Genomic DNA, 20,641 nt, shown 5'->3' with positions numbered 1-20,641 from the left:
CATCTAGTTCCAACCTCCCTGCCATGGACAGGGACATCTCCCACTAGATCAGGTTGCTCAGAGCCCCTCCAGCCTGGCCTTAAAAACTTCCAGGGATGGGGCTTCCACCACCTCTCTGGGCAACCTGTCCCAGTGTCTCACCACCCTCATGGTGAAGAACTTCTTCCTAAAGTCCAGTCTGAATCGTCCCATCTCTAGTTTTAATCCATTCCCTCTAGTCCTACCATTACCCGACATCCTAAAAAGTCCCTCACCAGCTTTCTTGTAGGCCCCCTTAAGATACTGGTAGGCCACTATAAGGTCTCCTCGGAGCCTTCTTTTCTCCAGACTGAACAAGCCGAACTTTCTCAGTCTGTCTTCATAGGAGAGGCGCTCCAGCCCTCTGATCATCCTCGTGGCCCTTTTCTGGACACATTCCAGCACGTCCATATCTCTCTTGTAGTAGGGGCTCCAGAAATGGACACAGTACTCCAGGTGGGGTCTCATGAGAGTGGAGTAGAGGGGGAGAATCACCTCCCTCGACCTGCTGACCACGCTTCTCCTGATGCAGCCCAGGATATGATTAGCTTTCTGGGCTGCTAATAGTCATTACAGAGGGGAAAACTAAACATAGTCCTGGTTCTTTGATGTTGCTTGTGTTGAACAGTTGTTTAGCTTCCACTGATTTCAGTGATACCTAGATACCTAAATTCCATTTTTAGACCTGGATCAAAAATATTGCAGGCCAGCTACACAAAACGGCTTGGCCATTGCAATGCTGAATAACACTGCCTACACTTGAGAGACTTTCTGTCTCTTAGTGGAACCTGTGACTTACAGTTAAGCACTTAATCTGTGATATGTACGGTTTAAGGATTGCAGCCCAGGTAATACAGCACTTACTGCCCCTGGCTTGTTCCACCTGTTTATCAGGGCTTTCCTGTTTTGTTTGCTCCTTCCCCCAAAGGGCTGCCAGATTGTCTAACGGAGGTGCCTGTGTATGACTGCTCTCTGATGTGGCTCCTGAGCAGAATGACCTCAATCTTTATAGCACCTTTCTTAGAAATTCCTGCTTCTGTGGCAAAGTCAATTAAAAACCTTAATAATAAGTTGGGACATTTTCCTGAACCCAGAATGACTCCTCCTTAGACCTCTTTCTCTCTCAGATAGAAGGTGACCTAGCTGAGATAGAAGGCAGCTGGCCAATTTCCTTTTCCGTTTTAATGAGATTTCATTTGGTCGTTTCTTTGGTCTCTGAGCTTCCTTTGGCTCCCCATTTTCCCAGGAATAACTTAAATATTCCTGATAAATACTCAGGAATACTTGGAATAAACATGTACCAGATCTAAGCATCTACAATTTATCTATGAGATCAATGTCTACCATCCCAAATGAGGTTGTATGGTCTTATTATGACACCAAATGTGCCTGGCATGTTTTGATTCCCAAAGCCAAGTAAAAATTGCTATGGGGATATGTGAACAAGTAATGTCTAGACAACACACTTCAGACTTCAGCAGTTTGCATATATTGGAGTTAAGGTTTTTATGAATCTCACAGCTTTCTGAACAAGTGACAATGAGGCACTTTCTGGCTTGCAGTATGAATGCAGAATCACAGAATCATAGAATTGTTATGGTTAGAAGGGACCTTAAAGATCATCTAGTTCCAACCCCCCTGCCATGGGCAGGGACACCTCCCACTAGACCAGGCTGCTCAAAGGCCCATCTAGCCTGGCCTTGAACACTTCCAGGGAAGAGGGATCCACAACTTCTCTGGGCAACCTGTTCCAGTGCCTCACCATCTTCACAGTAAAAAATTTCTTCCTAATATCTAATCTAAATCTACACTCCTTCACATTAAAACCGTTACCCCTCATCCTATTGCTACACCCCCTCATAAAAAGTCCCTCCCCATCTTTCCTGTAGGCCCCCTTCAGGTACTGGAAGGCTGCTATAAGGTCTCCCCAGAGCTTTCTCTTCTCCAGGCTCAACAACCCCAGCTCTCTCAGCCTGTCCTCATAGGAGAGGTACTCCAGTCCTCTGATCATCTTTGTGACCCTCCTCTGGACCCATTCCAGCAGGTCCATGTCCTTCTTGTGCTACAACTCACCTGAAGTCTGTAGACATATTCTCTTGCAAGCAGAAACTTGTTCTGTCTCAATTTGAGGAATTTTTTTTACACTTTCTGTCAAGATTTTTGATACATAGCTACTGTATTGCAATCTTAAAGGTGTGTCTGACATATATGAACTGGAAAATATTAAATTGGTCTGTGTGTATTCTTTGGTCTTATTGCAATTTTATGATTGATCCATCTCCCTGTGCTTATTGGGGTGTAAGCTGAAATAAAACTATAGGGATAAAACGACTAATGCTTTGTCCTTCTGCATAAATAGGAAGTAATCCATACTTACCATTTCATCCAAAACCACTGTTTCTCCAGATACCTTTCTCCAAGGGAAAAGAATGCAGCAATTCTGTCTTCATACTTAGCTATTAAAAAATCCCAGCAGATGAAGAAGATGGCTATGACAGTGATGATAAAGAGTGGCAAGGCTCTCTGAAAATTCAAGCTACAGGCTGCAATAACTACTGCCAAGTATGCTGTCACAGAAACAAGAATATACATGTCAGTCAGGTTGGTCTTTTTAAAAGCAGAATCAAATCTTAAATTTGAAGGATGTGGTTAAAGTCAGGACTATGTTTATCTTTTAAGTGCTTTTCCAACTTGGCCTAAATACTGAAAAATTTTACTTTCACAGTGTTGTTACTTATGATAAGCTTACTGATATGATACGTTGCTTTCATCCTGTCAAAGCAGGTTATATACTTTGGCCAAGCCAAGTTCATATCAAACATGTTAATCACTTGAGAAAATTAAACCCATCTACAGAACTGCTTTTTCCTGTGTAAAAACTGTGAATTAAGAACCATGGGCCTGGTTCCTTCCTTCACAGGAGGATGAGTTTATCCAATAAAACTAGAAGAAACAGAAACATTTGTCAATTGCCTGATTTGATGGCCCTCTCAAGTAATTGGGAAGCTTAAAAGTAGCTTACTTTGTAAAGTAGCTGTGACATGATTTGACATTTGGCAGGTTCATTGCTAATACGCTCTGGACAATGAAACATTCAGTTCTTCAAAATAATAATCTGATTCTGCCTATGGCAAATAAGGAAGAAGTATTACTGTTTTGTGTAAAGCAAGTTGTTTTTTATGGAATTAACATATGAGATCCTGACATATCCTTAGAACTCTCTTGCTTTCTTGAGCCAGGATATGTCTGTTCTATGACAAAACAAGACAAGATGATGATAGGAGGGCAGGATATTCATCATGCAAGAGGCCCTTTTATAACCACTTTATGGTATGCTGATGCCTATCAGACAGACATATTTTAGGTCTAGATGTTCTCGGTGTTCAGGTAGGAGGATCTCAAAAAGAAACTTGATGAAGTGGACAGAGGCAAACCAACCTACTGGATAATTAGCAAAGGGACAAAGAAGAATATCTGAATGACTTTGCAGTGCATGCTGACACAAACCACAGCAAATCTCTAGCAAACAATTAAACCTCTAGCAAACATTTGCTGTGAATATTGAGTGATATGGGTCAGAACAGAAAACTTCCATTTCGGTCCAAGTCGGAGCCTGACTCTTTATGTGATTTTGTGGTTTTGGGCAAGTTCCTAAAACTGTAATTTAATAGGCCTCTTGGATGGGGTAGATAATAGAGTAAACACAAAGACTGAACTACTACATTTATCCAACTGTAATTGCTAGTCAGAGTTGAAACATGCTGGAGGAGCAATGTAGCAATATCTGTACTTTTGTTACATCTGGGAACAAGCGGAATTTTTGTGATCTGGAGCTTTCTCTGGGATTAAATTCAGTTTTACCTCATTTCAAATGCATTCTTTAAGACAGTCAAGAGTTATTCTGTTAGATAGAAGACAGGGACAGTCTGTAATCTCATATAGGTAAATAAATACTGCTTCAGCAACGCTGGCTGCAAGATACTGTACCTGTTATTAAAATTCCATAGATCACATAGCGAATTCTGGTCTTATGTTTCTTGCAAAAGCCACAGACTTTATCATATTTCTTTTCTAAATGCCTAGGAAAATGCGAAAAACCAAACAGAACAGAAACTTCAGCTGTAGATAAAAAAGAAGAGCAATTTGCATAGGAAGATCAGGTTAAATTGATCAAAATTTCTCCACTGGAGTATGCTGCACTTGGTAAGGGTCAAATTAGGATCCCAAAGTGCCAAAGAAAATCATGCTGATGTCTGCAAAGCTTTGGCAGAGCAACTTCTTTGGTTTGGTGTTGGACGAGCAAAAAAGCAAATCCGGCGGCTATCTAAGGGGCCAATCCACCAATCATCTAACGGACCGAAGTTAGCAGGCCAGTTCTGCTAGCCTCTGAAGTACACCTCTTCCATGAGGCGATCTGTTAACAAGGTTAGTGCAAGCTGGGTAGGTAGTTAAAGATTCAGTGCCCATTACCAGACCCACAGATTCTTAATACAGGCAGCCCAGCATTGCTATGTGGAGGAGTAGTGTTGCTGTAGTCATGAAGGGCTAAGATTGCATTTGTGTGTGAAAAATAACCAACATTCATCTAAAACCTTATTACACTGTGCATAGATGTTTCTGGATATGCTGGATAAACTCCTGAAAGGAGGTTGTAATGAGGTGGGTGTTGATCTCTTTTCCCAAGGAACAAGTGATAGGACGAGAGGAAAGGGCCTCAAGTTGCACCAGGGGAGGTTTAGATTGGATTGTCAAGCACTGGAACAGGCTGCCCAGAGAAGTGGTTGAGTTACCATCCCTGGAGGTATTTAAAGGACATGTAGATGTGGCACTTAGGGGCATGGCTTAGTGGGACTTGGCAGTGTTAAGTTTACGGCTGGACTTGATGATCTTAAAGGTCTTTTCCAACCTAAATGATTCTATGATTTGAAAATTTGGTTGTTAATTACCTTAATTTTTCATCTAAGACTAATCAGTTCATGGAAGCTAAAGCAATCTGTTGTATTTGAATGTTCTGTTCTAGTACCTATTCTTCCAATTATTACATACTTTATTTCATTTCTTTTCTCACCTCATTAAGGATAACACAGTGATTTTATGAGGGAGGCTGAAATGTAGGGAAATAGCAGTTAAAGGAGTTAAATCAACGTAGATTTCCGAAGTTAAGTGTGCTGGTGATGTGGATGTATTTCAGTTACAAAAGCTGTAGGTAATAAACATCCTTGTATTGTGCAACCTGAACAAGAAATCACAAGAAAAGCTGTGTTTCTCTAAAGTGGTACCTCACACCCTACAGTCTATAAAGGCAATGTTATATTTAGAGATGCTAATTATCTGTACTCATTTGGAAACTAGATGCAGCTGGAGTCAGATGCACGCCAAAATTCAGTATGGATACCCTTCTTTTCTGCACTAAAAAAAAAATAATAATCAATTCACGTAAAAGAAATTGGAGGGAAACAATGAATATTAACTTAATTCATACCAGCATTGAGAACAGCAGAGCAGGAACATGCTCCTTCACTAGTACAAAGAGTAACAGGGTCTCTGAGAAATCTTGATTGCTTTTGATACTTCAATTTTAGTTCTGGGAATTCCTGTTGCCTCACAAATCATAGCTCTTGGGCTTTTTTTCCTTGTTAGAACATTAGGTTATCTATCCAACCTCAGCAGAGAGATTGGATACAACACGAAAAGAAAGAAAAGGAAAAATGAGAGACAGATGCACGAATAAGCTGGAGTGACTTTATCAAATGTACGGTTCATCCATCAATCAAAAAGAAAGGAAAAAATATTACCTACTATCTGTTATTGCTTCTTATGTGTCCTTTGGGATTTAAAATCATTATTCTAAGATTACAATTCCTTGTAATCTATTCTTTGCTCTAACACCTCTCTCTCCTTTGTTAATTTATTAATTTAGGTGGTTATCACTTTGGTAGCAGGGTATCTTAAATGTTTAGGCATATATGTTATCAATATGCAGCTCGGTTCCAAAAGGTGGCAGAAAAAACCATCTTTCTTATAAAATCTGATTAATTTGCGAAGGAAAAATTATTTTCTAAAAGCTGTCCCTATAGGCTTAAAGTGCAGCATGTTGCTAATGGCTTTTACTTAACCAAAGATGTTGAAAAAGCAAGTATCACTTCAGCACACTTAAAGGAGAGCTTTTAATATAAAATATTTGTATATGCCAAAACTATTCTTGCTTGCATTTTGCAACTCAGAAATCCTTTTTCTGGTCTGCATGTACTCTATAAGTGAATATTAACACCTTGCATATGGTGAATTCTTGTTATCGACAGACTGATCTTTCGAAAGGGTTGTGTCTCCGATCAAGGCTATTCAGTACTATGTGTTGAAAGAAATTGATGATGCATTCAAAATTAAGACATGCTTTGAGAATGCCCATTTTGAGCAGATACAAGGAAGACATTAGATCACATCAGTGCCTGCTTTTAGGAGCTAATTTACAAAAAAATAACTTGGTATAGATACCATTGCCCTTGTCAGATGTTCAACATAAAATCTAGACAAAGTACAAAACCAAGTGCAAAACTGGAGAACATAGAACAAGCCGTAGCCTGAATATAATCAGAACAGAGCTAAGTGCTCTTCAGCTTCCAGCCTACGATGAGCTTTCACTGCCCGAGGCAACAGTGTCTACTGCTGATGGAAGAATAAGGGGACCCTGGGAACAGAAAGCCCTGTGACTTAAATCTTACTTATCCCTCAGCTCTCCATGGGAGTACAAATAAATAAGAATAAGAGACATACGGGCCTCATCTCTGCCGCAATTCAACCCATCTCTGTGGAGAGATGCCTCTTGTCCAGTGACTCCTGTGGGCCCAGGTTTGAGGGGGAGAGACTCTGCTAACCTTGTGCAGCCGTTTGGGTGCCAACAGTTGCCTGTGCAATTGATTAGCTTACTTCTGGGTAAAGCTGGATACCTGCCACTGGAGGGGCTTATCAAACTTGGATGTATGACCTATCAAATCTCAGCTTTTGTTTTTGCTAGACAATACCCTAAGTGTTTTAAACAAGAAAGTGTTTCATGTTATGCACTGCTAAAGGAATGACAAATCTCCAAAGAACAGAGAGGAGAAATGAGAAACTATTTAAGTGACTTCTAAGTAGTTTTGCTAGATTTTTGAAGCAATATTTTAATATGATGTCATCAATAAAACTGATCATATTAACAAGTCTTTAATTTCTGTATGTATAAGTTGAAAGCATAATTAAAATCTTCACAACTACTACTGTATATAAGAGTATCAGTTGTACAGGAATGAGATCTTTCCAAGTATTCCAATTTGGGTGAGACAAACTCCTATTTGAGATAACCAGTAGGCGAGTTGCTAGAATCGAGTGATAGAAAGACAGGTTCAAAGCTGAAATGTTGTGCTGTATAACAGAATGAAGTCATAGAAATCAGGGAAAAAATACAGTATGATTTCTGGGAAGGTTTATATGAAGATTCAATAGAAAAGAGAAATATTAAGACATTAAAATATAATTTTAGGTATTGTATGTTAATTTTTTAAATGTCTTATACAGGGTTTATAGTTTTTGCCAAAAACCCCCTAATCCTCAAGTAAAATGTAGATGTGTGTTTTCACTGTGTGGTCACATGCCACCAGTGCTAACAAAGTGTAAAAATTCTGCCCCATCAAAATGGCTTTTTTTACAGCTATTCTGTTCTTATTTTGCACTGGGGTAAATAGCTATGCAAACTGAAGGACAATAGTGAACCTTTAACTTCCTACAAGAGATCATTGTTTAAGACCTCTCTTTAAAAATGATTCTTATGGAAATATTGAAAAAGTAGTTAATGTACAAAAAGAAAAAATACTGCTTCTAAAGCAAGGCTTTAGAAGGGTAGTTCCACAATCACACATGTCAGTTGACAGATACAATAATTTTAAATACAATGTGTTTCTGTATTACACAATTTGCCAGGCAAGACTAGGGTCTGTGTAGCATAGGGGTGTGCCAGTGAAATTTAGAGCTGTCACTCCAGAAGCATAAACACTGGCAGCTTATTGCTTAAGCCAGGATGAAATGAACGGAAAACTTACTCATCCAAAAGACATTACCCTTTCAAGCGTGGTTGCTCATCATCTACTGAGTCACATTTGTTTTCACTCTCAATATTGATGTATTCATCCTCCTGGAAAACAGATCGGGTGCCGAGGCTGTGAGAGGGGTGCATGCTTGTTAAGAAAGGTGTGAAAAAACAGATCCCCACTGGCAGATGGCTGAAGCAGTCTCAAGACTTTCCCACCTGCACTGAGCACACGGCTCCAGCTCTCCTGTCTGCCACCAACGCTGTGATCGTATCAGGCAAACCCTGTGGTTAGACCGTGGCTGTGAACTTTCCCAAGCCATTCACATCAGTTTGAAAGGGGAAATAAAGGGTGGGGGGGGAAATACCAGTGTTACTTAGAATTGAAGAGTGCCCCATAGAGGCATACACACTGCTGCATACACACCGAAAAGTGAGAGCTGCAGGTAGGAAAGCTAGAGCTGCTAATTAGCCAGCTTGCCCAGCACCTCCTGTTGACGACCCCCTGCTTTTCTTGCTTCTCTCCTTGCAGAACAGGCAACAGGTAACAATACTCTAAAGAGAGCTTTTGTCACAGAAACTTGAAATTTGGCCAGACAGCACACTTTCATCAGGAAAGCACCTTTTTGCTTCCTGACTCCACATAAACGCAGCGGCATTAAAGCTTTTGGAACAACTGCCACCTGGCCTCTGCCATGTTCAAGGACCGTCCTTGAGCCAGCTGGTGGCAGCACAGCCCCCTGGAACGGCACCCATGGAGGGCTGCTGTGCCCACCCCGGCCCTGTCTGGAGGGGCAGCGGGGGAGCCCCTGTCCCAGGGGTATGTACCTCCATGATCATGGCGGGACCCATGGTGGGAGTTGCTGGCAGCTGTTGTGTTGAACGTCAGCAGCATAACCGCAGGAGGCCCAGGCGCCATGCTGGAGCCTCTTCCTTCTAACGCCATGGTGGGGCGGCGTGGCCCTCAGGTGTCTGTCCAGGACCACGGTGAAGGTAAACAGTGTTTTCCTGAGATGGTGGTCGTGTCCTACCCTCTCAAGTGCAGCCAGCCCACCCTGCCCAGACACTTGGAACGGTGGCAGGCTGCAGGTGAGTTTTCGTTTTCTTTTTGCATTGCTATTATCTGTGCTAACTGCTTCCCCCAAGCTGCTGTGTGAGGCAAGGCCCACCATAGGCCTTACCCTGGCCCCTGCCTTCAGTCCGGCTTTCCTGCTGCAGCTGCCACCGAAAGTCCTGGAAAGCCCTCGATCAGTTCCTAGTGAGAGACCTGAACCAGCTCAAAGGCAAAATTAAAATGGTGCGGAGGAATACGTATGTGGAAGCCGCTATTCATTCCCTTAGGAGGAAGCTCAGCGTGACACAGACAGGAGTCTCTCCGTCCTCTTGGTGGTAGTTTTTGGAAGGGGAGTGATGGTGGTGGGAGTTGTGTGGCTCTGTGGAGCTGCACTGTAATTTATAGCCACATTTTTGCTGAACTCCATTTCTTTCTCTCTTTGGTCTTGACTGTGAAATAAAGCAAACCTGAAAAATGCAGATGCTGCTGCCTACTAGGTTGCTATTATTTTTAGTAACTATGACCATTCTTCCCAGTGGCTGTAGGAGGTGGGCTTCTCACCTGATGGACACTGAGTGCTGATAGTACCGAAATATCATTTATTCCTGGGCTTAAATTTGGGGTAAATTGCATGCCAGTGCTTCTAGCAGATTTTTGAGCCTACACTATAAATCAGGAGAGTCCAGCCTTCTGGGTCATAGAGCTATGCTTCCACATTTGGAAGCAGCTGTGCTCCCTGGGGCACCATGTCCTTTCTCCTCGTCAAGGCTTGAAGCTCACTTCCCACACCTCCTGACTCCATTCCCACCACCATCCCCAGCACCCCTGCTTCATATGCTCTCCAGGCCAGTGCTCCTTCATCGCTTTCCCCCATGCCACAGCATCCTCCGCGGGCAAGGAGCTTCCCTGGATCACTGACAGCCTGGGCTCTGGCTCTTTGAATTTGTGAAAGATACTGTTTGTCTTGAGAATATAACCTACTTTTTCTTTTGAGTGTTGCAACATAAAAAGCATCAGTCCACATCTTTTCACTTTGTCTACAATGTATTTAAATATGCTTAGAATATTATTATGTCACTATTTTATTGTCACAAATGCTTTCCTAACTCTACATTAAAAAGTGTTAAGAAAATCAGAATTCAAAGATCACTTTGTGTCTAACTGTGCAGATACACAAGGATAGGAGAGAATGGATCTAAACTTCTTTTCTTTTTTTTCATGGCTGGACATGATATCAGATCTGTCTCTTGGTGAGTGTTGGCCCTCCCGGAGGCTAACCCAAAGGCTATGTGGAACGTATGGACTGCTGCCAGCAGAGGCACAGCAAACTCCATACTCTGCAGAGCCCCAAAATAAACTCTTCTGCCTCTACAGTGTGCCTGAGAAGGTGTCAGTGTCAGTATATGTATCTCTATTACACTTGTGCAAAGTAGTGGCTGAACATTTTCAGCTGAACCTTTTCAGTGTAGAATTAGTTTCTTTAATTAAAATCAAGCTTTCATGGACTGCCACTATTTTTCTCCACTTTTAAACAGTTTCCACCAGTTCTGAAACTCCTTTTTGTTTTGACATTTTCCTTTTTGATGGCTTTTTTGAATAGGAAGGTATAGGTGTTGTCTACACCTTCTTCTCCTGGGATCTCAGATCCCATTCTGGTTCCCAGGAGTGTATATCAGAACAGTCCGAGTGATCCTTTTCATCACTGTAAATCTAGAGTCACTTCAACTTTGAGGGCAGATGCCTTTCTTTGGCAGCACGCCTTTGCTGCCTCTGATCACATCCAAAAACCATTGGAAGATAGAAAATAACATTCACAGCATCAGAAAACCTCTGTTTCTTATGTGCTGCTCAAGTAACGTTACCAAACTTGGTAAGTAGATATGATTACAATGCAGGAAAGTACTGCAAGCTTTTAATTGAACTTTCAGAGTAGCAGATTATTTCTGGAGTGTGGATATGAAAATATTAATATGTGACACTTAGTAAAATATCTGTGGGGTGTTTTTAACCTTACTCTCATGTCTTCATAGTGAGCTACTCACTATGTGGGCTTAAAAAAATGTACAGTCAAAAGAAGCCAAAACTGATGTGCTTATTATGAAGTCATATGTACTGTATTCTCCTCTTCTTTCTCTGGTCAGTCATACATCAGAGCTGTTTCCTCCAGTTTGTGTTTGTCTGAAATTTTCCCAGTTTTGGATGAGCAGGTGTTTAATAATATGCCTTGTCTGATGGAAATATTGTGTAACTAAACCCAGTGTTTCCAGATTATCTTTTTCTAGCTTCTCAGGAGAAAATGCTTCAATATCAACTTCTTATCCGCAGTATTCCATCTGATCACCATTTCTGATGCCTCTTTAGTACCTTGCATGAAGCCATTATGACATTAGAAAACACTTTTCTGAATCCTACATGTCCTGTCAATTTTCTGTGCTTTTTCTCCTTAATGCATTTCTGAGAACAGAACTCGCTTTCCCGTCAGTTTATGAATTTTAAATCAGTTCAGGTTTTGTTAAAATATCTGTCTTGGATGTATTATCACAGACAATTACTGACATTGAATTAGAGGTTTATGAATTTACATAAGGTTATTCAAAAGAAAAAAAAAAGAAAAAACATACCTGATTAATATGTACAGTTTTCTTATTTTGTGAATTCTTGGTTCTCTCTGAATTGTCTCTGAGACCTTTTGGGTTTATAACATCCAGACCTTCGTTGTCGTTCTAGGGCATGACAAGACCAGAAATTCTATCAGTTCAAATCAAAAGCTGAAAGCCTTTCTTCTGTGCAGTAAGAACTGATTTATACTCTGATGCCTGTGCTTCCATGTTTTACATTATTACTACAGGGGAGCCTGAAACTCGGTGTACAGAGCTCAGGTGTTCAAGTCCCTGCATTATTACACAATGCTGTCTGTTACAGATGGTGCTCAACTAACGTGAATCTGCTGTTTTCTTGATTCAAACTCACATGTCCTCCCAGTGCTGCCCCTTGCCTCAAGTTTACAAAGATGCAGCCCTTCTCCCTACCAACAGCAAAATGGTCTATTTGGGCCTTCCCTGGATTGCTAGTACATTTACTCCATCTAGTAATGCATACGCAGTAAATGCATGTTTTTTAAAAATACATACTTTAATTGCTCTTGGAATAAAATGCTCAATATCTTTAAAGGAAGCAGTTAGCTTTACTACCTTAATTCTCTATGGTATACCTTTTATCAGACTGTATTGAGAGTTGAAGACAGCCATAACCGGCTCCACTATTTCTACATTATCATTTTTTTCTATTCTGAAGCTGAATTTTCTTTTTTCTTAATATTTTGAAGCATACATTATTTCTTTTTAATGATCCTTGAAAAGCTGGTTCTTATTTTGGTTTCTTAAGAGAGCAGCTTAACCAAAATGTCAGATATCTTATATCTGCAAATGATATAAATGTCTTATATTTCAGTGGTTTCTCATGGCAGCAGTTACAGTATAGTCATTTCACTGTGTTTTACTGCATGAAGTACCTCATTTTTTACACGGTAATAACAGCAGTAAATTAGTACCTACATTTAGCCTTCTAAGAAAATGATAATTTCCAAATGAACAATACAAAATAAGCTTAATCATAGTAAATTATGAGAAAGGCAGGAATGAACAGTACTACTAGACATAAATTAAATTTTGCCTTTTAGTGGAAACATAACCTTAGAGGCAACCAGAACACTTTTCAACAACATTTTCTCATTAAAGATACCCTGCTTCTAAACTTCACAAAAAATGCATTTCAGTAAAAGTGTTTCTGGAACCTTGTGTGTCCGGGGGAATAGGAAGGAGTTGCAAGAGGCTGTTGATTCACCTGCTGTGGCCCTGGTAAACCAGGTGCCGATTCACCAGTTACCCTCCTCCTAAGTGAAGAGTATCTTTGCATTCCCTTAAGAGGGAGATATTTCTTTTTAAAAAAGCACCTCTGTTACTCATTTGCCTTCTAACTATGCTGTCTTAGGAGTTTACCATAGCTGGCCCTGCAGTAGACAATGGAAGTCTCTAATGGACATTCCAAATAGTGCAAAAAAACCACATTTTTGCAAGAAGCAGTGTTAACAGTAGCATTGAGAGATAATATATTAAAATACTATACATGACAGCATAGTGAAGTTGAAGTGGTCCAGTGCTGTAATTGACACACACACCACGGGGATAGTCTCTTTAAAGATTTCTATGATTGTTGCTGAACAAGAAAAAGCAGAGATTTCTTAGGAATTTTGTCAGCTAACGTGAAAAAAAATAAGCATGCAAGTTGCTGTCTATAAGCTTCTGAAATACAGAATAATTTGTGTTGGAAGAAACCTCTAGAAGTCACTTTGTCCAACCCACTGTTCAACTGCAATAATTACATAAGAGTTTCATTTATAGTGCAATTAAAATATATGAATGTATGAGTAATGTAACAGAAAACTAGTAAGAGCATCACATGATTGCTGGAGCTCTAAATAGCCCACACTGCAGAATGATAGATTTGTGTTATTTTCTGCAAGCATAAAAAGCACTCTTTTCAACTGATCATACCATATTTCTGGCATATTCCAAATTCAGTCGAAACTGGTTAATTGCTATTGATAACAAGTTTACTTCAGCAAGAGACTATTTCTATTGACTAAAACAGTCTTTGAGTGAGTGCCATGAAGCTGAGTAATTTTTGTGTATTTCAAAGCTGATTCTTCAAGTACAATCTCTTCATCTTCCCCTTTATACATTTGTTTTTTAAATTTTGTTTGGTGAAAATGCATGTTATTTAACCCTACCCCTTGAAGAAAAATAATTATTTTTAATTTAAGAATAGCAATATTCAAGTGATAAATAAAACTGCCTATTCCATTTTCCTGTTTGCTTAGAGTCTTTCTGAGTTTGCTGAAGGAACTTCTCACCAAAATGTCAGTCTGTCCGTGCTTGTCACCTGCTGTTGCAGATTGCTAACCTAAGCACCCAGCACAGGCAGAAAAGCATGCAGAAAAGCTTCTGCCTCATTTGCTCAGCATCCTTTTCCACCTCCCTAGAAACGTCCACAGAGCAAAACATTGCAACAAAAAACGGTGATTGGAGCCTTAGGGACAAGTCGGCCAGTTTAAGCCAGCACAGCCCTCCTGTGAACGCAGGCCAGGTATAGCAATGTGCTAAGCCACTTCTGAACCTGCTCAGTCTGTAGTTCATGTTGAAAGAACAAAGTTAAAAGTTTATCAGGAAGTTTGTGTTGGGACATGGTTGAGACATCACGGAATGTACCTAGCCTTGAATGGGATGTGAAAAGAAACAATGTGTCTTATGCGTTCTTTTGCAGTTGTTGATTTAGACATAAGATAGCAAAAAATATAACTTCTGGACCAAGGATTAGCCAAGAGTGTATCCCTTCGGTAATTATAATGCTAACATACACACCCCTGTGTGAATAATGAGCATGCAAATCAGGTAAGCTCCCCAAATGTTTTAAATGTGAGCTTAGATGCACATGTATAATTAGGAGTGGTGAATGAATTGCTATTAAACTGTATTTTATTGTGATAAATATTGGGTGGTGGGAAACATGTGGTGCACTGGCTGTTGTTCATTGCCTGGCACCTGATTCTGCAGAGTTGAAATGAAACAAATATCTTGAATCAGCGTGTTGATTTGCTCTCGCACACCAGGTGAAACACTCTCATTTGGGGACAACAGAGTGACATAACGAAGCAGGAAGTCAAAAGCAAATTAGAGAAGCTTGGATAGGAAAATACTCTTGCCTTTACACCACACCCGAAGGATTACAGAGTTGATCCATCTACTTCAAATGTTGACAATATGAAAAGTGTTAGGCAATTGCGCTTCTGCTTTCACACTCTGCTGTACTTTTACTGATTGGAATTTCCTGCTTGTAAAATATTTGATTAAAGGGCAAGGGTATGGAGCTATCTTGTACTTGTAAGTGACACGATCTTATAATGTCTGTTTAGTTCCCTCTAGATGAGCAGTTAATTCACCAAGTCTTTTTGGGTAACTACATTCTTTGACTTTCCCTCCTGTCTCCTCCCTGCCTTTCGAGAGAACACAGGTTTTGCAAAGGGTGCATAATTTATATCGGCAGCACACACTCTACAGCAGACGGTTTTCCATCCCTGCTGGTTAGTGATGAAAACAGATTGGCTGTCAGAGCATCCAGGCAGCTGCTTAAACTGTTTATGGTTTAAGGGTGGATCATTACATTTGCTTTGGAGATTAGAATCAGGGTACTCAAGGAACTCTGTGGAAAATGGATGCTTCAAAAGCGAATGTTTTAAGTTATCATGCTGGATTTCTTTGGATTTCAGATTGCATTCAGTCACCTGAAATGAAGCCAACTAACTTACAGTTCAAAACTCTGCTATTCCTTTAATATTCAGTGTAATTGAAGAGCATTCATCTAGGTTTTTTCCCATGTACTACCTTTTGCTGGCCACAGTATCATGATTTTGAAGGAGTTTAAATGCATTTTAAATATTGAGGAAGAAATTTTTTGGTCAATAGTTCTAGTATTCATAAATTCCTGCCAAATAATAAAATTCAGTCTACAGGGCAGGAGGGATAAATATTCATTACCAATGTGTTAAACAACAGTAAATGAGCTGTAGAGACAGCAGATAAAAAATATGTACCACCAGATTTAAATTCAGCTGGCTAAATCTTCATAAGGTCTTTTGAAATACATTGCAAATTAGGCTCACCCATCTCTGAGTATATTAGTGGTTTTCTTTAAAAGCTTAAGTTGTCAGTCTTGAGCAGGATAGTTGGATAGTATCCTGAAATGCAGGATAAACAAGTTAAAATGATAGACTGGCACAAGCTGGCCATAAAAAAAGAAATAGGAAATTTGTTTGCTCTCAGAGCAAGTAAAATGTATGAAAGGCAGAAAGCAAAATCCAGAAAAGCCAAAACTGGAAAAAAGATCTGCACATTCCTGAGAAGATAGCAAGGTGCACATGACCCCTGCAATTATGGCATTCAAAACATCTATTGATGGCAAACAGGAACACAATGGGGATGACAAAGACAAGAATCCTAAAACTGGTTTTCTTAAGGAATATTTACTTAGCCTGAGAAGAAAAGGACCTAAAGGTCTGACTAACTTTCAGTATTTCCTGTAAGAGACGTAGTAGTATGTCATAGTTAAAATTCTTCAAAACAAATATGGCTTTGGAAAGTCTTGAAAAAACAAGTGTTGAAAATGTGGAAAAGGACTGCATAATTTCCTGCCAGTGGAGTTATGCAGTACAGAACCTTCATAACTTCCAAGGGAAATTACAACAGTGTATAAAGTATAGTATATACTTTTATACTTTTATAGTATTTACCATTAAGTATAAATTCTTAATAATGTCTATAGTCTTAATTAACCAACCAGACAAGAGTATCTAGGCAGCCATGGAAAATGGCAATAAACACAGAAGTAAAAGGCATTTTTAGGATATGTTATAAACTTGTTTGAATGAAATGGAGTACAAAAGCTGCATACGTAATGGCATTACTGATGTCCTTATGTAGCATGAGTAAAAGACAGAATTTAAGGGGGATTCTTCCTCAAATCAGCTTCTTAAGAGGACGGTGTGCTCTGCTACAGAAACAGGAATGGATTGCTTAGTGCATCATAAAACTGACAATAGGAGGCCAGTGACCAATAAATATTTATTAGCTGTTATCTTCCCTTTGCATTGTATTTATTTTATGTTTATGCCTGAGTTACTTTTAAAAGTCAGGGAGGTTTTTCCTCCCACCTACCATTCCTTTTTCTGAGCCAGCTCTTATCATTCCTTGAGGAGTAAGTGTGACTTGTTGCTTAATGTTATCGTTAGCAGAGATCTGAATCATCGCAACCGATTAGATAACATCTTTGCCTCTTAAATGAGGGCTAAACACAAGCTAGGTAAATCCAATCTCAGTTTTGAAGTTACTGTTAGCATTTCTGAGCAGGAAATTCTGTGCACAACTGTAGCGATTCCCCAGCTGGTGCCATCAGAGGGAAGGTAACAGAACCACATTGAAAGCAAGGGACACAGTAGTGTTTCTATACATTATGTATGGCGTTATCATAGCTATAGATCCAGAATGTATTACATTGGCATGTAGACACTTAACATGGACAATCTTCTGAATAGTGATGAAACTATGAGGATAATGATTTAGGTTCCTTAAATTATATGGCTTATTTAAGAGAAAAAAATATTGAAAACTTAAATGTCTCAGTATAAACAGTGCAGCAATCTGTTGATTCTAGCTATAAGGTGGCATCCAAAGCAGGTAAGCTTAGCATGTCTTAACAACTGCATCAGGGTTTTATTAAGGATACATTGTGAGTGTGCTTGACTGGCTGTGTATCTTCTTAACCCTTGTATCTTCTTAAAATCAATACAAGAACCTTACTCTTTGTAACACACCCAGATGGCTGGTATGGTTAGTAACTGAGATGTCCCTAATATCAAAGAGAAAGAGAGAAAGCCATACATGGAGCTGTACGTTTGGGTTTTGTTGTCTGTTTGCTTTTATGACCGTTTTGAGCTGTTAATGAGGTAAAAAAGTTCCTTCTGGGTTTCCCAGGTACTGGTGTTATCACAAGGCAATAACGCAGGACCTGCAGATTCGGAAGCTATGCCTGTAAATAGTTCAAGTGGAATCTGCATAATGTACAAAAGAAGCAGATTATATTTTGCAGGATCAAGCTTTTTTTTTGCCTTTTTTTTTTTTAAAATGTAATTGATGATGTTAATAGAACTTTATGCTACATGGATGGATGCCCTCTCTGAAAGTTAACATTGGTTAACTGATTTCTGAGGCTCTACTACAGTATGGTTGAAAAAAGTTTTATGGTTCTGTGACTCTGTGAAAATCATACTCTATTACAGAAGCATGTATGTGTTTAAATATCAATAGCCAATGTGAAGTTGAGAAAAGCTCAAATAGTTATCCCCCTTTGACCATTTGTACAACTAGTCAAAAGGCAGATTTCTCTATATTGCAACCTCTTCATTCTGTTAAAGTTCTTCCACAACAGAAGGCACAATGCCTCTCATTCTTGACATAATAAAACTCTGATACGATCCTTCATCCATCACTTGTTGGCCTTGAGCTGCTTCATATTATGTTGAGAGCTGTTTTCTTAATTTATTTACTTTATAAAACAAACTACCTAACCTGGGGTTACTTTGTCCCTGTCTTATTTTTAGTATCCCTTTGTGGGTTAATCATTAAATGGCTCAGGTACATCTGAAGGTACCTTTGGAGTGCAATCCCACACTGATACTTAAAAAGGCTTACATTTATCCCCTTCCAGAACAGTTTTGTGTTTTGTGGTTTAGGGAAGGTACTCATTGCTTAATACTAGAAGGCACTGTATCCTAGAGGAAGAAAAGCATTCACTCTTTGTGCAAGAAAAGCTCAAATAGAAGAAAACAGGAAAAAAAATTATGGTATTATTTCCTTCTCAGTGGCTTCTACTGTGAAGTGATTTGTTTTTCTATATGCAGAAGTTTACCCGTTTCCTTCTGTGTCTTATTTTAACTAGGGAGTGACTTATATGTTGAGTCAGAGATAGATGTAAATGTGTAAATGTAAATACTGTCTGGTGTTCCAGGAAAAAAAAATAATCGGAAAACCTGACTCAGTTCCCAAGTTTCATTGTTGGGCAGTGTCCGTGATTTGTCATTTGAATTATTTAAATCAGAGGGGATTTGCAGGCTCTTGCAAACCTCTGCAGTGGCCAGGAAAGGAAGCACCTGCATTCCCTGCACATTGCCAGGTGAGCAATGGCTTTGTGGGGACAGTCTTTGGAAGTTGACTGAACTATCTTACGTAGACGTTTTGCGCGAAAACACATACAGGATGAAGCCCTCTCTTGTCTCCTTCACTTGAACCAAGGGAGACCCAAGTTCAAACTGCTTGTCTATCTGCTCTGATGCACAGATGCGTTGTGGGCACTCTGATTACCCAAGAGAGGGCTCTTACCACTAGGCTATCGTGTTTTAAGAGAGTTATCTCTAACTCTCCTCTTGAAGCTGTCCCACTTAGCATGAATTATTAACTATTGACTGGAGCAGGGACTTGACCCTAACAGCCTTACCTTCCACAAATATTCCCGGACTGGCAGATTACCAAATCAATCTATTTCTTGTCTGTCTCTACAGCCCAATGAATAAATATACAGAGTGGTTGGATGTCACTGGGGTTACGTAATATTCGACATGCTTAGCACCTACAAAGACCTTTCTGTGTTATTTGAATAGCTGATACTCACACCCACTATGTGCTACCCCTTCCTGCTAGCTGAGCTCAGGGGCAGCCTCAGGATCAGAGGCTGCAGAGGAGAGAAAGGGCTACTTTGCTAACACAGCACTCTTTAGAGCCACTGTCTTTCCCCACCCTGTTCTACCTAAAGTAACACATACAGTAAACCGGCCTGGCTGTGGGTTCACAAATTTCTCTCTGTCTCTGCTCTAATTCCTGTGGAAGCGCAGGGATGCTGGGCACTGAGAAACAATAACGTGTTAACTGATTTTTTGATGCTTCCACTTTTGAAATCTGCATTTTTTAAATGGCTATTAGCATTAGCTTATGCACCTAATATGCAGAACCTTCTGGGTTGGCTCCTTACCTCCTTTCTATGCTCTTAGGAGCAGAACAAGACAATTGCACTTATTTTATGTAGGGAAGAAAGAAGATATACCCCATTGTGATTACATAATTATTTTTTCTCATATTATTAATATACATTGCTTTGATAAGATATGTGTCTGCTGCATCATAACGACCTCCTCTTCAACAGAATTGTGAATTACTTACCCTCAGGAAAAAGCAACAACTGATACAGCAGATGGAAATGCTGGATAAGCTAGTTGTGAGGCCCATCAGACCACAAAATGTTACTGAGTCCGACTTTTCAAAGATACCAGTATATCGGGCAGCAGATGAAGGCAATAAGCAGAGTCTACTCCTGAATGTGTCGATTGTGCTCCGGGATTTTATACAAGAACATTGCACTTTGGCAGGGTATCAGTGCAAAGCATATGGGGTGTTGTAAAATATCTGTGGGCAGAGAGCTGAAATTGTTTTTAGTTTGTTCAGGGACTGAAGTAAGCATTGTTCATTGTTTTTAAGCCCTTCCTCTTCCCCACAAAGCAAAGGAAGCCACGCTTACCTGGAAGGCCAAATTTTCTACTCCTGAGTGATCGCGGGTGGTCTCCTTCAGCTCCATGTGCCTACCATGGGCAGGAGAGTTTTGGGTGAGTGTTGAATGCTACTTGCAGCACAGGGCAACTGCAGCCAGCACCTAGTTAATCCATTCACAGGGTCGGTGGATATCACCTGAAGTCTAGTTAGCTGCAGGCACTCTCAAGTTGCTCTTGCTCACTCATAGCTCCACCTTCTCCCTCCCCTGGCACAGCCTCTTTTGGCCAGCGTGGGAAACCGCATTCAGTGTTTCTTGAGACAACAAGGGTGGATTCCTGCAGCCCCCAAGAGGCAGAC

General features: G+C 40.1%; 1 protein-coding gene across 1 annotated transcript in view; it reads right to left on the bottom strand.

The window, feature by feature from the left end:
- Positions 1 to 20,369, bottom strand: part of SLC28A3 (solute carrier family 28 member 3) — a 45,606-nt gene extending 25,237 nt beyond the window's left edge. Inside the window, exons 1-5 of the mRNA XM_054185028.1 lie at positions 20,313 to 20,369; positions 11,756 to 11,857; positions 8,112 to 8,185; positions 4,006 to 4,097; positions 2,396 to 2,585 (exon numbers count right to left, since the gene is read on the bottom strand). Of these exons, the coding sequence (XP_054041003.1) occupies positions 2,396 to 2,585; positions 4,006 to 4,097; positions 8,112 to 8,185; positions 11,756 to 11,857; positions 20,313 to 20,369 (515 nt within the window). The remainder of the gene's footprint in view (positions 1 to 2,395; positions 2,586 to 4,005; positions 4,098 to 8,111; positions 8,186 to 11,755; positions 11,858 to 20,312) is intronic.
- Between the last annotated feature and the right edge of the window lie 272 nt (positions 20,370 to 20,641).

Source organism: Rissa tridactyla, chromosome Z (assembly GCF_028500815.1).
Source record: "Rissa tridactyla isolate bRisTri1 chromosome Z, bRisTri1.patW.cur.20221130, whole genome shotgun sequence".
Classification (NCBI taxonomy): Eukaryota; Metazoa; Chordata; class Aves; order Charadriiformes; family Laridae; genus Rissa; species Rissa tridactyla.
Note: the sequence above shows the minus strand (reverse complement) of the source record. Positions and strands in the feature narration are given on the sequence as shown.